Raw genomic sequence first — 16,828 nt, forward strand, 5'->3', positions numbered from 1 at the left:
GGGAATGTCTCTATATTCAAATACGACTTCTCGTCCTCATGGAAAGGTGTGTCAAGAGAAAAAAAAAAGGAAAAAGTTGAGAAGAAACAAAGCAGGGCTTATGAAATAGAAATTTAGAAATAAAACAGTTGAGGTCATTTTATTTTAACAACTGGACAAAAGAATTTCGGTGCCGGGAATTTAAAGAAACAGAAAACGCGTTTGAAAATAAAAGCATCAACTTGAATGACGAGACTTAAAGATTTCTTTTTGAGACAATTAAATAATTTTTATTTCAAACTTAACGTTTGTCATTTGAATTAAGTATTTAAATATGGAGAAACCATCAGGGTTTTTGTTTCTGGAAAGTTGGTCAGGGCTAGTGGATGTAAGGTCAGGTCTAGTAAAATCATTTGCAGTAGCCTGACTGGTCTAGTGCTCAAAAAGTAACTGTCAAACCCTGCACATGCTTTTAAAAGCTTTAGCACATTTAAAACCAAATAACAACACTAAAGGCTCTCAGAAGCCCATTTTTTAACCTTGATTGAATATTTTATGAAATGAGAACTTAAGGTGAGGCCTATGGACAACAGAGAACTAAATTTGATCGACTTCACTTGGCATGTGAGACAGACATGTGAGATTTTTCTGTCTTGCACTGCTGTGATGTGATTGATTGTGACGGTAGTTTACACTTACGGTGTAAACCATTTTCAGGTAAGCTCTTTCTGCTTATCTAATCAGTATTTGCATTGTAGTTCGAATGAGGATTTTACAACTTTTGAATTTTCTCGAAGCTTCTAAAATTAGGCACTAAACAGTGGGTAAAATGTGAGAAAAATCATCCTTCATTATTTACTTGCGTGAGATAGGGAAATTTCACCTCTGGAACAATATTCGCTGTCTTAAATACTTGACATAGCCTTAGACTGCAAATCTTGTCCACTCGGTGGAATTTTCCTATCCCTGCACACTCATACAAATGAAGGATTCTATTAATATCTCATTGGGAGATAGCAGTGAGTTATCATTCCTAGTGTAGCCGGGCTAGATGTCTCGGTCCCTGAGTGAAAACTTCTGCATTATTGTAAACTAGCAATAAGTTATCATCCATAGTGTAGCGATGCTAGGTGTTCCAGTACGGTCCAGTAATAACTTCTGCATTATTGTAAACTAGCGATACAGTGCAGTCATTGCACTTTATGGTTGCACAAAAAATGCAGCAGAGTGCATGGTAGACTTGCACCAGAGCCAGACTTCAGATGTAAGAGATGTCTAGGACTAGCACGCCCAATGGAGGGCCGCCCTTACACCGAAGTTGAAATAGGCGAGGACACCCTGGAGGTGGTAGACTCCTTTTGCTACCTAGGAGATATGCTGAGTGTTAAAGGTGGCTGCGAACTAAGTTCAACCATCAGAGTCAAGACAGCTTGGGGAAATTTCAGAGAAATTCTCCCAATTCTAACATCTCGAGCCATCCCAATTATCACCAGGGGTAAGGCCTATGATAGCTGCATAAGAAGCGTGATGTTGTATGGCAGTGAGTGTTGGGCCCTCACTCATTCCTCACTCGCCCGACTCCAGAGAAATGACAGGGCTATGATTAGGTGGATATGCAACGTAAAGCCAGACCAGATCCAGAACATTAGGTCAGACACCCTTCTTGAGAAATTGGCCATCCCAAAACTTGATGTACTAATAAGGGCAAACCGTCTTCGCTGGTTTGGGCATGTTGAAAGAAGCAAGGGGTCTATCAGCACTTGCAGAGACCTAGTGCCATCATTTAGTATTATAAATGTGCTTATTATTAGTTTTTTATGTGCATTGTGCTTAATCTCAGCACTTATCATCAGTGAAGTGCTTTAGTGTTGTATAGTATTGTGCACGGTTTGTGTCTTTTTTCTTTCCTTTTGGTTGTGTTGAGTAAACAGATAACTTAATAAAAATGATGTTTTGTTATATTTGATTTTATCTATGAATGTTGAATACAAACTGGAACGAGTTATTGAGAGAAATTTATATGAATGCATTATGTTTAAAAGTTGAACAAATTGGCGGAAACAAATACAGATAAGGAACGCTTATCAAAACATAATGTATCCTACACCAGAAATAAAGACAAGGGATAAGAACATGAAGAACAGCGCACATTTAAGACAAGATGTAAATAAATCAAGCATCAATCTTTTAAACAAAGAAACAGTAAAGATGTATTCACACACACACACCTTCACAGAATAACAACGGAAGATATACAATTTTCAAATGATGTTTTTAACCGATTTCACTGGCAACATTTATAATTGTTGCCCCCAGTATTACGTTATTTTATCAGTGATTCAGATTAGAATGCAAGTTCAAAGGATCGGGGGCCTTGTAAATGATAAAAATATTATAGGACATTTTTGCCTATACTTAATGAAAACTTAGGGCCCAAAATATATATGAAGCAACGCTGCAAAATAAACTCAAAATAATAAAGTTAAATACTGACTTTTTATTTCTGAATTCTTAAGGTTAATTATGATAACTGTACTTTTTTCTCGGTCGCTTACTGTGTTGCAGGGTGTTGTTGTTTGTTTTACATCTCATCAATAATTTTTCACCTATATTGAGATGTCACCAGTTGTAGGTGAAGTACCACAAATTTAGACCTATGTGTAGCACTCAGGACCATAGAGTGAGGGTTCTTTATCGTGTCAACGCCTGCCGCGACATGGGACCTCCGTTTTTAAGACCTGTGATTCTCATCTCTAAATCTTGTAAATGCCAAGAGTTTGGTGAAGGTGCAATCACTACCTATATTTACATCTTAGGTTTGATGAGGTCATGGCATGCATGAGCAGGGCTCAAACTCTCAATCTCTAAGTTACGAAGCACTGAGCTACCGTGACCGGGAATTCCGATGTTTAATAGGGTTCTTCAGAGCCTTTGTTTTCTAAACTGGTTCCCATTGATTGGAACAGAAGCAAAACCAATAAGGGTACCAGTTTATCTTTTTTTCTCAAAGTAATTTTGATTGGATGGAAGTTTTTCAAAAAGCAATTGAAATCTTCTTTATATAGGAGTTATGAGATTGATCACTGTTCGTTATCTTCACCTTACAAACGATCGATTGAATACTTGTATTATGACGGACCAAGACAGATAGTGGTTATTTTCACATGGCCAGTAAGCATTAAAAAACGATCGGCCATACTGGCTGAAAAACAAAAAAATTAATTTCATAGCTGCCATTTTGGCCTTTCTGGAGAAATTTAGATGGCCATTTTGAATATTGATCACTCATTTGCTGATGGGCAATGCCAATCTGAATCACTGATTTTATTGTGAAAATATGAGAAACGTTATCAGGGGCTCCACTGTATCAGGAATATACCACCTGATTGGCTAATGTGACCTACAAATGAATACGGTAATTCACTACATCATACTCACTGGGTTCAAAGATTTCCGAAAGAAACAAAAATACAGTGACATTTCATATACAGTGTAATTAAAACCATGTCATTTGTTATCCTACATGTAGTTATTCATTATAGTTTAACAATCATCAGCTGTATTTGTGACAGTACATGTAGTTATTCATTGTAGTTTATCAATCATCAGCTGAATTTGTGATCCTACATGTAGTTATTTATTGTAGTTTAACAATCATCAGCTGTATTTGTGACAGTACATGTAGTTATTCATTGTAGTTTATCATCAGCTGTATTTGTGACAGTACATGTAGTTATTCATTGTAGTTTATCATCAGCTGTGTTTGTGACAGTACATGTAGTTATTCATTGTAGTTTAACAATCATCAGCTGTATTTGTGACAGTACATGTAGTTATTCATTGTAGTTTAGTTATTCATTGTAATTTATCATCAGCTGTATTTGTGACAGTACATGTAGTTATTCATTGTAGTTTAACAATCATCAGCTCTATTTGTGTCAGTACATGTAGTTATTCATTGTAATTTATCATCAGCTGTATTTCTGACAGTACATGTAGTTATTCATTGTAATTTATCATCAGCTGTATTTGTGACAGTACATGTAGTTATTCATTGTAGTTTAACAATCATCAGCTGTATTTGTGACAGTACATGTAGTTATTCATTGTAGTTTAACAATCATCAGTTGTATTTGTGACAGTACATGTAGTTATTCATTGTAATTTATCATCAGCTGTATTTGTGACAGTACATGTAGTTATTCATTGTAGTTTAACAATCATCAGCTCTATTTGTGCCAGTACATGTAGTTATTCATTGTAGTTTAACAATCATCAGCTCTATTTGTGACAATACATGTAGTTATTCATTGTAGTTTATCATCAGCTGTATTTGTGACAGTACATGTAGTTATTCATGATAGTTTAACAATCATCAGCTGTATTTGCGACAGTACATGTAGTTATTCATTGTAGTTTAACAATCATCAGCTGTATTTGTGACAGTACATGTAGTTATTCATGATAGTTTAACAATCATCAGCTGTATTTGTGTCAGTACATGTAATTCTTCATTGTAGTTTAACAATCATCAGCTGTATTTGTGACAGTACATGTAGTTATTCATTGTAGTTTATCAATCATCAGCTGTATTTGTGACTGTACATGTAATTATTCATTGTAGTTTAACAATCATCAGCTGTATTTCTGACAGTACATGTAATTCTTCATTGTAGTTAACAATCATCAGCTGTATTTGTGACAGTACATGTAGTTATTCATTGTAGTTTATCATCAGCTGTATTTCTGACAGTACATGTAGTTATTCATTGTAGTTTATCATCAACTGTATTTGTGACAGTACATGTAGTTATTCATTGTAGTTTAACAATCATCAGCTGTATTTGTGACAGTACATGTAGTTATTCATTGTAGTTTATCATCAGCTGTATTTGTGACAGTACATGTAGTTATTCATTGTAGTTTATCATCAACTGTATTTGTGACAGTACATGTAGTTATTCATTGTAGTTTAACAATCATCAGCTGTTTTTGTGACAGTACATGTAGTTATTCATTGTAGTTTAACAATCATCAGCTGTATTTGTGACAGTACATGTAGTTATTCATTGTAGTTTATCATCAGCTGTATTTCTGACAGTACATGTAGTTATTCATTGTAGTTTATCATCAACTGTATTTGTGACAGTACATGTAGTTATTCATTGTAGTTTAACAATCATCAGCTGTATTTGTGACAGTACATGTAGTTATTCATTGTAGTTTAACAATCATCAGCTGTATTTGTGACAGTACATGTCGTTATTCATCGCCATTATATTATGTGTGTTTTATCGAAGTGACTGTGAACGAGTTAATTAACTGTAATCGTGTAGAGGAACGAATTGTCTACTATTGTGTGTGCACGTTGTTGTTTTGCTGTGAACTCTATAGATAAAGGTTTTAACTGTTTATTAAGGCATCTGTGTTTTAACATATTGGCGTGGTGGCAGCGAATCGTCATCCATTCCCCGAAGAACGGACTATTCCAAATTCTAGCGAATGTGTTAACACTCAGTGACTTACCAATGCGAAAGTGCATATAAACAACGCCGTTTATCAGGAACTGCGCACGTCACAAACCTGTGCGAACCAAAACAATCACCTGTAATTCGACTAATGGTAATTACTCGTCATGGCTACAACACGTGCCCCAAAGCAGTGGCCATTAACAAAAAGTGAATCTATTACTTCATTTGAGGCATGGCGCCAAAATCTGCAATATACACTCTCCCTCGACACAAACTTTGCACCGTTCCTTGTCGACGGTTTCACCTGGTTAAAGAAGACGCTCACCACCCCCTTAAGAGGACTTGAGAATGACGGCGTGGATGTAGCTGAGAATACCAGGCGCACGGCAGCGCAGAAGGTAACACACCTCGAGTTGATGCTAGGCCAAATAGCTAACTTTTGTCCTGTGGTGTCCAGGAACACCATCGTTAAAAACTCTACCTCAGTTCATTCCATATGGCAGTCAATAAGACAACATTATGGGTTCCAGTCCACAGGAAGTCACTTCCTTGACTTTGACAATATTCATTTGGAGGCAGGCGAGAGGCCAGAGGACCTATATCATCGCCTTATGAGTTTCATAGAAGACAATCTACTTACACCAACGGGAAACATCAGTCACCATGGAGAAATCCCTGAGGCAGAGGAAGAACTTACCCCGACACTTGAGAATCTTGTGATACTCACCTGGCTCAGACTCGTACATAAGGATCTTCCAACATTAGTGAAACAGCGATATGGAACAGAGTTGCGTTCAAAAACGCTAGCCTCCATTAAACCAGAAATTTCACAAGCCCTTGACAGCTTACTTGATGAAATACATTCATCACATGAATCCAAAGTCATGCAAACTGACTTTGTTAAACAAACAAAAATTTCAAATAAGAAGTCCCTTACAACAACACTGAAACGTGAATGCCCATTGTGCAAACAGGCAGGACGGACCAGAATAGATCACTTCCTCCGTACTTGTAAATATCTACCTGATGGAGACAGACGTTTCATGACCAAGTCCAGACGACTAGTTCAAATGGAGGACTCAGAAAGTGAAGAATTCTCAGGTGACTTTTGTGATCCTTCATCAGTAGATGATGAAGACCCACCATCATTTATTCCATCAACTCGCCGCGTCAGCACCAGCAAGTCCGCTCAAATTAAAGTGTTTTATGAGCACCACCCTGTGTATTTAACTATAGATTCTGGAGCTGAAATTAGCATGATTAGGACCAAATTTGCAGAGCTGATCGGAGCTCCTATCAAGAAGACATCGCAGAATGCTCTTCAAGCCGATGGCATGACACCTCTTGAGAGTGTCGGGGAAGTACATCTCACTCTAACCCGAAACAACAAAATACTTCACCTTGACGCCCTAGCCGTCAACGATTTGGATGTTGACATTTTGGCAGGAATGCCATTCATGAAGTGCAATGACATTGGCATACGTCCCTCCAAACACCAAGTGACCATTGGCGATTCTACTATTATCCAATACATACCTGATGGTCAGTCCACGATACCTCATCATGTGCGACGAGCCCAGGCCTTCATCCTCCGAGCGGAACCAACAACAACAACCGTTTGGCCTGGATCATACATGGAGCTCAAAATTCCTGATGTTTTACACCCTGAATCAACTCTTTCCATGGAACCACGAGTGAACCGGACCACAACTGACAGTAAACCATGTGTGGAAGCTTTTGAAAAACTTCGTCGTGGAGAGTTCTCATCAAGTCCAAGAGTCACATCCTTTTGTCCGTGGCTAGTCGGTACCGAACTTCTATACAACACCTTGCTGGCTCAGCTAATGTACCCTCTGATTTCGCAAGTCGGAATGCCCCAGAATGTTCCGAACTGCGATGCCAGATATCCAGTTTTATTGCTCAAACAGAAGACTCTGTTGTAAGGTCAGTGTGCTTACAAGATGTGCTTGATAGTAAAGTCAATTTACCCTTTACAACACGCTCTGCTTGGGTGTCCATCCAGTCGGAGTGCCCTGACTTACGAAGAACCCATGCACATCTCAAACAAGGAACTGGTCCATCCCGGAAACTAATTAACATTAAAGATGTGAAGCATTACCTTTGCGTTGCTAACATTGCTAGAGATGGTCTCTTAGTCGTACGTCGTTCAAATCCATTTCAACCTACTACAGAAGCAATCATAGTGCCCCGATCAGTATTGGAAGGATTAATTACTGCACTACATGTCTCACTTGACCACCCTACGCGTAACCAGATGCAGCAAGTCATGAAACGACATTTTTATGCTCTCAACCTGATGAAGGCCATCGAAATGTGTGTGAAACGTGCCACGTTTGTGCTTCCTTGAAAAAATTCCCAGACCAGTTCATTCCTCAGTCTTCTGAAGAACCAACTGAAACATTTGGCATAATGTTTGCTGCTGACGTACTTAAGCGAAACCGTCAACTCATCCTTCTGCTCAGAGAATGTGTGACATCATTTACCGCCGCCTGTCTCATAGTTGATGAGAAACGAGATACTTTACGGGAAGCTATTCTCCACCTTGCTCTTGAGTTACGACCTCTGGATGGACCCCCAGCTGTAATTCGTGTGGATCCTGCTCCTGGGTTTATGGGGCTTCGTGATGATGACACTCTTATGAAGTATCGAATCACCTTAGAAATCGGTCGGGTAAAAAATAAGAACAAAAATCCAGTAGCAGAAAAGGCCATAGGGGAGTTGGAAGAAGAAATACTTCCACAAGAGCCAGGTGGAGGTCCTGTGACTGATCTGAAACTGACAATAGCCGTGGCAAGACTCAATTCTCGAATCCGGTTCACTGGACTGTCAGCTCGTGAATTGTGGACTCAGCGAAGTCAGTACACCAATGAACAAATTCCAGTGTCAGACTTCTATACGATGAATTCCAAGCAGACCCTTCGGGAAGCCAACCATTCTTCCAGTGCTTTATCTAAGTGGAAAAGCAACAAGACCCAGCATCAACAGTCACTCCGAGTAGGCGACCTAGTATATTTATATTGTGATCGTGACAAATCTAAAGCAAGGAACCGCTACATAATCACAGCAATTGATGGAGAATGGGGTTACATCAAAAAGTTCTCTGGTCGACAGATTCGCGCTAATTCTTACAAGGTCAAACTAGTGGAGTGCTATAGTGTTCCTTGTGAAATACCCCAGCCCAAGTTGCTACCTAAATACCCAGATGACGACACTGAGGAACATGAGGACCACCCGGACTGTATCGAAGGAAGCCATGATACCAATGGGATGGAGTCACAAGAACCAATACGAGATCACAGTACAATACCTCCACTTCTATCCGTACCACCCAGCGACGAGAATGAACCAACCAAATGCACCGTGGTAACCCCCATTCCTGAGGACCAGATTGAGGGAGTCGCACCACAACATTCTGAATTCCAATCGCAGCGACCAATTCGTGACCGCCGTCCGCCTAAATATCTAAAAGATTTTGTACTTTCATGACTGAATATGTTTGTAGTGCCTATCGTATGTTTCTTATGTTACTATAATGAACATTTATTATTTCAAAGAAGCAAAAGGAAGCTGCGCCATTATATTATGTGTGTTTTATCGAAGTGACTGTGAACGAGTTAATTAACTGTAATCGTGTAGAGGAACGAATTGTCTACTATTGTGTGTGCACGTTGTTGTTTTGCTGTGAACTCTATAGATAAAGGTTTTGACTGTTTATTAAGGCATCTGTGTTTTAACATATTGGCGCATTGTAATTTATCATCAGCTGTATTTGTGACAGTACATGTAGTTATTCATTGTAGTTTATCATCAGCTGTATTTGTGACAGTACATGTAGTTATTCATTGTAATTTATCATCAGTTGTATTTGTGACAGTACATGTAGTTATTCATTGTAGTTTAACATCAGCTCTATTTGTGTCAGTACATGTAGTTATTCATTGTAGTTTAACAATCATCAGCTGTATTTGTGACAGTACATGTAGTTTTTCATTGTAGTTTAACAATCATCAGTTGTATTTGTGACAGTACATGTAGTTATTCATTGTAGTTTATCATCAGCTGTATTTGTGAGAGTACATGTAGTTATTCATTGTAGTTTAACAATCATCAGCTGTATTTGTGACAGTACATGTAGTTATTCATTGTAGTTTAACAATCATCAGCTGTATTTGTGACAATACATGTAGTTATTCATTGTAGTTTATCATCAGCTGTATTTGTGACAGTACATGTAGTTATTCATTGTAGTTTAACAATCATTAGCTGTATTTGTGACAGTACATGTAGTTATTCATTGTAGTTTAACAATCTTCAGCTGTATTTGTGACAGTACATGTAGTTATTCATGATAGTTTAACAATCATCAGTTGTATTTGTGACAGTACATGTAGTTATTCATTTTAACAATCCTCAGATGTATTTGTGATCCTACATGTAGTTATTCAATATAGTTTATCATCAGCTGTATTTGTGACAGTACATATAGTTATTCATTTTAACAATCATCAGCTGTATTTGTGAATTTGCATTCTGTGCTAGTAACATTCTTTTTTTTTTTTGGATATTGAAAATTCATACCATAACTAGATAAAATTTAATACATACGTTCTTTACGGAACAATCACCAGAAGCATATGTGCATTTTCCTTCATCTACACACCAGTAACATTGCTTGATACCTTCCGCTACACACTCTCCACATCTATAAAGGACAACATATCAAAACCGTTCTCATTTCTGAAATGCTACTTGCACCCTGCAGGCAAGCAGTGTTGAATTCCATCAAAACCAGATATTTACAGTAAAGGGTAAATTTTCTCTCTTACCTATCAATGACGGAACAACGGTAAAACACTAATTCAGTTGATGCAAGCTGTCTATTATTCATCCAAATACTTAGAGTTTGATTTCCAATTGTATCTGGTGGAAACAAAAAATGGATTTAATTTCTGCTGATTCAAAGTATGGTGGACTTTGAATAATAAGAAGAGGCCTGTGGGCCTTGAGTAATCTTGGATACACATAAATGACATTTATATTTATAGTATTAAAGCTTCTATTACTGAATTATGAGTGTTTTAAAGGGGGCAGGGTGATCAGAGAATTGTGTACATCTAATCTTATGTTACTATTATATATCTGGATAAGTACAGTATAACCCCCTCTTGGCATTACCTCTTTCTTCTTCATTAGACTGATTTCGTTGGAGAGGCCATTGAGCCTTAATAGTCAGCTTAGAATCACACACAAACCTTACATCAACACTGCCATCTCAGTATTTTGCCATCTATTATATAGCCACCCCCAAATACTGCCATTGAAATGTGTAGACCAGATTTCTATACATGCCATAAAACCATGCCAACTCACCTATCACATCCGTTTTCAAGTACAAGAGGTCAAATTACCTTTATACATCGACCCCCCCCCCCCCCCCCCCCCCCCCCCCCATCACATGATGTTGTAAATCGCAACGATCTTGAATTCAATGTTTGTCATGAAAACAGGCGAGTATAAGTAATTGCAATAATGGTACTGGAGTGAAACTAAACTTTCATACTTACAACTGTTGGCAGATCTTGAGGTAAGATCAATTGTACACCGCACATGGTCAGATCTATCTTCTGAAGGTAGATTTTTATCATTCAATTTACAAGTCTTTCCTTCTGAACCCTCTTGTTGTGGTTCAAAGTACACATCCTTGTAAATTATCTGCAAATAGAAGTTGATTGTTTATTATATTGACCATAATTCTTTTGCTTATTAATGGCAGAGGGCAAATTCAATGGGGCAATAATGCTTCTCTCCGTGACAGTGCAAAAATAACTTTGGGGTTAACACTTTGAAGAATAGTGTAGTCTCACAGCACAATAATTAAATTAATTGAAGTATATTGTGGCAACACTAAGGTTACCTGAATCCTGTAAAGTTGCAAAAAATGAACTTGATTATGTCGTCAAAATGTATGCCACTATGCAGATGTTACCATAAATTATCCTGTATTGTGCAGTTTGTTTTTTTGGAGTGACCCCTTTTTCTGCCTGAAGTTCAGGTCACCAATGACCGTCTTTGATGTCGTAACTCTCATATAAATTTCATTGGAGGTTTAATAACATCAGTTGTGTGCTATGTACATAGTATAGTTACATGCAAATTAACACATGTCAGTTATCGGAAGATTATTCTACAAAAAGATCATGATTAAGACGATGCTATCAGCTCTTATGGCTCATTGGTTCTTGAGAAGAAGATTTTTAAAGATTTTCCCTATATATTCCCATGTAAAACTTTGATCCCCTATTGTAACCCCAACCTACCCCCTGGGGCCATGATTTGATCAAACTTGAACCTGCGTTATGTCAGGAAGCTTTCATGTAAATGTCAGCTCCTTTGTGATTATCTCCCCTTTAAAGGGGATATGGCCCTTCATTTGTACAAACTTGAAAGCCCTTCACCCAAATATGCTTTGTGCCAAGTTTGGTTGAAATTGACCCAGTGGTTCTGAAGGAGAAGTCGAAAATGTAAAAAGTTTACAGACAGACAGACATATAAAGAACATGACCCACAATATGCCATTTTTGGCCTACCAAATTTGGAAAAATTAAAGAACACTTTAGAATAAATCTAAGATTATATTTTTTATCCATAACATGAGCCAAGTTGTATTGCGCAATCGTTTCCTCACACCGGATGTTTAAAGCACTCAAGTAAATGCCCAAACCTACCCCAGTTTCACGTTTTCCGGGAAAATCGCATAAATTTGCCAACTTCAGTCTATAAATTCACATGGGCCGCATTACTCACGACTCAATTTTGTAAACTAAAATTAAAATGCAAAGTTCGATTAACACTTTCCATCAAAAAAAATAACTCGTAAACAATGTGGCCATGTCGAAAAAAAAAATAATGATAACAAAAGTGTCGTCTGGAAACGTCAGATTCCAAGGAAGTCAATACATACACCTAACACAGTTGATACGACTCAAAAAGAAACAGCAAAGAGGTGAGTTTTTATGTTCTTATATATTTTTTAAACTAAAAAATCAATATCTAAACGAGTAAATATGAGAGTCATGGCCTATGGTAAAAAGGTACAGGGGAAGGGGGGGGGGGGGGGGGGTAACCTATCGTGTATGTTTGATTCCGAAGTTCGTTCCGATGGCTTTAAAAGTACCGATTTCCCTACCTTTTGTTACTTTAAAAATGATATTGTTCGAAACAGAATGAATGTTCGAATCAAACGTACAGTACAAACTTATTCGGCCATACGGAATACCCTAGTTAGAATAATCTAACTGTGTCTCGGGACAGGCCCTCACCACAATCGGTGCCGTAGGACATTATCATTTTAACGATAGAACATTCTCTCTAGGAATACCCCAGTAAACATTTCAATTATACAGGCCCAGCATGTACACATGTATTACGCATGGAGATGTGCGATATATATTCAGACAGTATGATCTATCGTATGAATTTGTCCATTGGTTCTCATAATTTTTACAAATTATGTACGTTTAATTAATATAGGCTACAGTTCAAAGTTTCTTATAAAATATGAAGTCTGTCAATTATAACTGTAAAGTTGTAGCAACGTGTTACATTAACAAATGTCCGAATATTACGGCAATGTCAAACACGGCTGTGAGCTCTATCTATTTTACATTTGTACTTGAGAATTTGAACACACAATATTCATACATCTAACGGAGGTGAAACAACTTTCGTTTTGTTTTCAACTTCAACTATTTAAGTTCGTAAATTCATAAGTCCCTTGTATATACGTGGAAAGAAACCTACAAAAACACACAGAAAGTTTGTTTTTAATGAAGTAGGTCAATTTAAATACATATCAAAATATATCTTGTTAAATAATATTTGACATAACTTGTGTTGAAATGTAGAATATTCTCTTAATTATATTTACTTTTTTTCGATTGAAGGGCAATAACTCTAAATGGAAAACATAGTTTACTAGTGGGGGATCCTAGTTTTTCTTTTTCTTTCGCTTTGTTTTTTATATACACACGAAAATCAAACGCTTTAATTGATTTTAGAATTTTTATTTTTGTGCTATAGAAAAAATTGATATTGAAAAGATATGTTTTAAATGTTAGGGGAAAAAAATCTATAAAGGTGAAACAGCAAACCCCCACCCCCCGAAAATGTATTACAATACTACTGATAATTTTTCTATTATTTATATTATTTCATGTATGGAGATGTGCATGGTTTTTGCACCAGTTTTCTTTTTGGATTAGGAAAATGTTTACTTTTTCCTTAAAAAGGGACTTTGGAAGGGTCCATTAAACAGACCCAGGTTGGGAGATTTCAGGCTCTCATGGACTTAATTTCCGTGGAAACGAGGGGGTTATTTATGTTTGGTCTTTCCTACCCCGGGATAGGAAAGACCGAATATAAATAACTTCCTCGTTTCCACAGAAATTTACATGGACTACATAATAGAAATAAATTAACCATGTAATATACATTGTTGTAAACCCCATACCCCCTCTATATGTCACACTGACATTAATCAACAAAACATTTGAAGATACACATTTTCAGTTTATTAGTGGGAAAAAAATAATTCCAAGTTTTTGAATACAATTTATTAATTGATTCACCAAGCATTAATTAACAAGTTAATTGATTTATAATTAGATTTTAGGAAAAATAACCTAGGCTAATGGGTTTTAACATGAAGATAAGATTTTCATCCAACCCAAATTGTATAGTTTAATTAAATGTATATGACATAAATATTTCAGATATGCCAAGGAGTGGTCCCTAATTCTTTCTCTGTTTCAACTGTCCATGGAGAGTAAAACCAAAACACAGATCCAGGATTTCAAAGAAATATAGGTCAGTGATCACCACCCTGATAGGGAGGGCACCATCTGATCATGATTTTCTGTGCAATATATGCCAGAGTGTGTGTGTTGCTCCCATATTAAACAGAAGAATATCAAGTCGGTTAGGCAACAGATTCAAGACAGTCCAGCACCACCACCAGCAGCAGCAGTTCTTCCAATTAGTCCCCCTTCTGTATCACTCCCATCCCCATGTACATCAAGAGGGCACACTTCATGCTGTAAAGTGACCAGGTCCAAAGTTAGTTGTAGTCCCAGTAGGAGTAAGGCATGAAATCTTCATTTCAAAAGAGGCCATCATTCCTGCCGGGGCTCGCTTCTGTACAAATCACCTACAACAAGACATAGAAGAACTTGAACCTATTGCTGACAACACCATGTTCAACAAAACAGGAGTGACATAATTAATCAAACAAGTTTTTGAGAGCTGAAGTTTTGAGAAAAGAGAAAATAAGGTTGGATTTTGACGACAGTGAAAGTCTAAAAGTGAGCATCAGAATCTCCTGGGAACCCCTAAAGCTGCTTTTGAGGACTTGCTGACATATGTAAACCTGTAGAATATGGAAACTTGTGCTAGATAAATTAGTGAGCTTTATAACCTTTCTACCAGTGATGTATTTGTTGACAATAAAAAGGGTATTTGATTTTAGCAGAATAATTACTTATTATGAACTACTAGTATTATCATTATGATACTTAACTGGCAAATAACAAACAACAAACATGATTTGTAAGTGTTATTTCCTGTATAGATCTACATGATACTTCTATTTTGGGAACATTATGAAAATAGGCCAATTTAGATTATTTCTCATTCTGTGGCATTTACAAGCATGTATACATTACATGTAAATGCAATATAATCCAAACAATTTAAAACTACAGTGCCTTAGGATATATTCTATTTCAAATATGTATCTAGATGTAATTCTATTCAAATCTATATTAATGCCTGGAAGATTTTTAGATCACAGCTCATGAATTACATTCTGTCAGTCAATAATGTATTGCACAAACATTTTAAAAAATTGTTGGTTAAAAGACCTCAGTATCTTTACATGATTAATACGTATAGGAATATACAATTATTGATCAAGATAAATACAGTAAAATTTATACAGTATCATTTCTCAAATCGTATTTTCAGAGTCAATAATACACTGACTCTGATCCCCTATATCGGTGTTGTGTTGTTATTATTCACGCTATGAAATCTACATGTACATGTAACAAAAAGATCATTTGATACTTACTATTAGGTGTCTACAGTAATTTTCCTTTAATCAGGTTTCACAGGAAATGCTCGTTGAACGTGTAATTCCAAGTAAATTCGAATTGAACATGTTTTGACGAGACGCGGTGTCAACTTATTTCGTTACCATTGATATCGATACTCGGTCGTTTTAATACCCCCCAAAAAAAATAAATTAAAAAACTATGGAATATGACATGAAACAGAATTGTTCCAATGATTCACTCAATCTTTCACCATGTAAATAGACTACACACTATATTTATTCTTCTTATTTCAGTATTTTAAAATTCAAGTAAAAATAATTTAAAAGTAAAGTTGAACAATCACGGCTTTGAACATCATTTCCAAAATATTTCTTATTTCTATTTCCCAAATTTGGTCAAAAATGCTTATTATGATCATTGAATAAGCCATTCTAGCTATTTGAGTGCATATAACTTGATATATTCAGAGATTTATAGGTTCATGTACATTGTACATGGTCATTGGAGGTTTATTGTTGTGACGTGTATCCCTAAATGTAAATTTTTTAACATTAAACACCACAATATTCAACGTCATATTAACAAAAAAGTATAGAATATATGAAAAAAAGAAAAACATTTCTAGAAAGCCTATATCCCGAAGATTATTATATACAGAAATTATCAATATCCCAGGCTAGGCCATTTTTCATGGTTCGTGGGTCATGTTCTTTCAGCTTTTCTGGCCCAGTGGTTCTTGAGAAGATTTTTAAATTACCCCACCCTATTTTTGCATTTTTGTGATTATCTCCCTTTTGAAAGGGACATGGCACTTCATTTGAATAAACTTGAAAGCCCTACACCCAAGGACGCTTTTGGACAAGTTTGGTTGAAATTAGTCCAGTGGTTCTGGAGAAGAAGTCGAAAATGTAAAAAGTTTTACAGACAGACGGACAACAAGCGATCAGGAAAGCTCACTTGAGCTTTTAGCTCAGGTGAGCTAACAAGATGTGTTCTTAAAACTTCAATAGTCAATACACTGATGAAAGGCTTTATATAATATAATAGGCCACAGTTTTTTTATTTTAGAAAATCGTGAAACGCAAACCTATTGATTTATATGTGGTAATCATTATTCATTTTGCGAAAGATTTTTATTCCGTATTTTTGAAAGCCATGTAAACAGATATGGCCATGATGACAGTAACGATACCTATAGATTGTTCTTGTCGACGAAATAGATGCCATATGACATTTCATCTCCCC

General features: G+C 36.5%; 2 protein-coding genes across 3 annotated transcripts in view; both read right to left on the reverse strand.

Moving 5' to 3' along the window:
- LOC130046526 (plexin-B2-like) overlaps positions 1 to 690 on the reverse strand; it is a 24,521-nt gene extending 23,831 nt beyond the window's left edge. Inside the window, exon 1 of the mRNA XM_056142881.1 lies at positions 679 to 690. Coding sequence (XP_055998856.1) covers positions 679 to 690 — 12 coding nt within the window. The remainder of the gene's footprint in view (positions 1 to 678) is intronic.
- Positions 691 to 10,015: 9,325 nt separating this feature from the next.
- LOC125653668 (plexin-A4-like) overlaps positions 10,016 to 16,828 on the reverse strand; it is a 53,550-nt gene continuing 46,737 nt past the window's right edge. For both annotated transcript variants that reach the window (XM_056142993.1, XM_056142994.1), the window contains 3 exons: positions 11,036 to 11,183; positions 10,298 to 10,391; positions 10,016 to 10,173 (listed from right to left, as the gene is read on the reverse strand). In XM_056142993.1, the coding sequence (XP_055998968.1) occupies positions 10,044 to 10,173; positions 10,298 to 10,391; positions 11,036 to 11,183 (372 nt within the window). In that variant the 3' untranslated portion in view covers positions 10,016 to 10,043. The remainder of the gene's footprint in view (positions 10,174 to 10,297; positions 10,392 to 11,035; positions 11,184 to 16,828) is intronic.

The sequence above is a fragment of the Ostrea edulis genome, chromosome 7 (assembly GCF_947568905.1).
Source record: "Ostrea edulis chromosome 7, xbOstEdul1.1, whole genome shotgun sequence".
In the NCBI taxonomy this organism is placed as follows: Eukaryota; Metazoa; Mollusca; class Bivalvia; order Ostreida; family Ostreidae; genus Ostrea; species Ostrea edulis.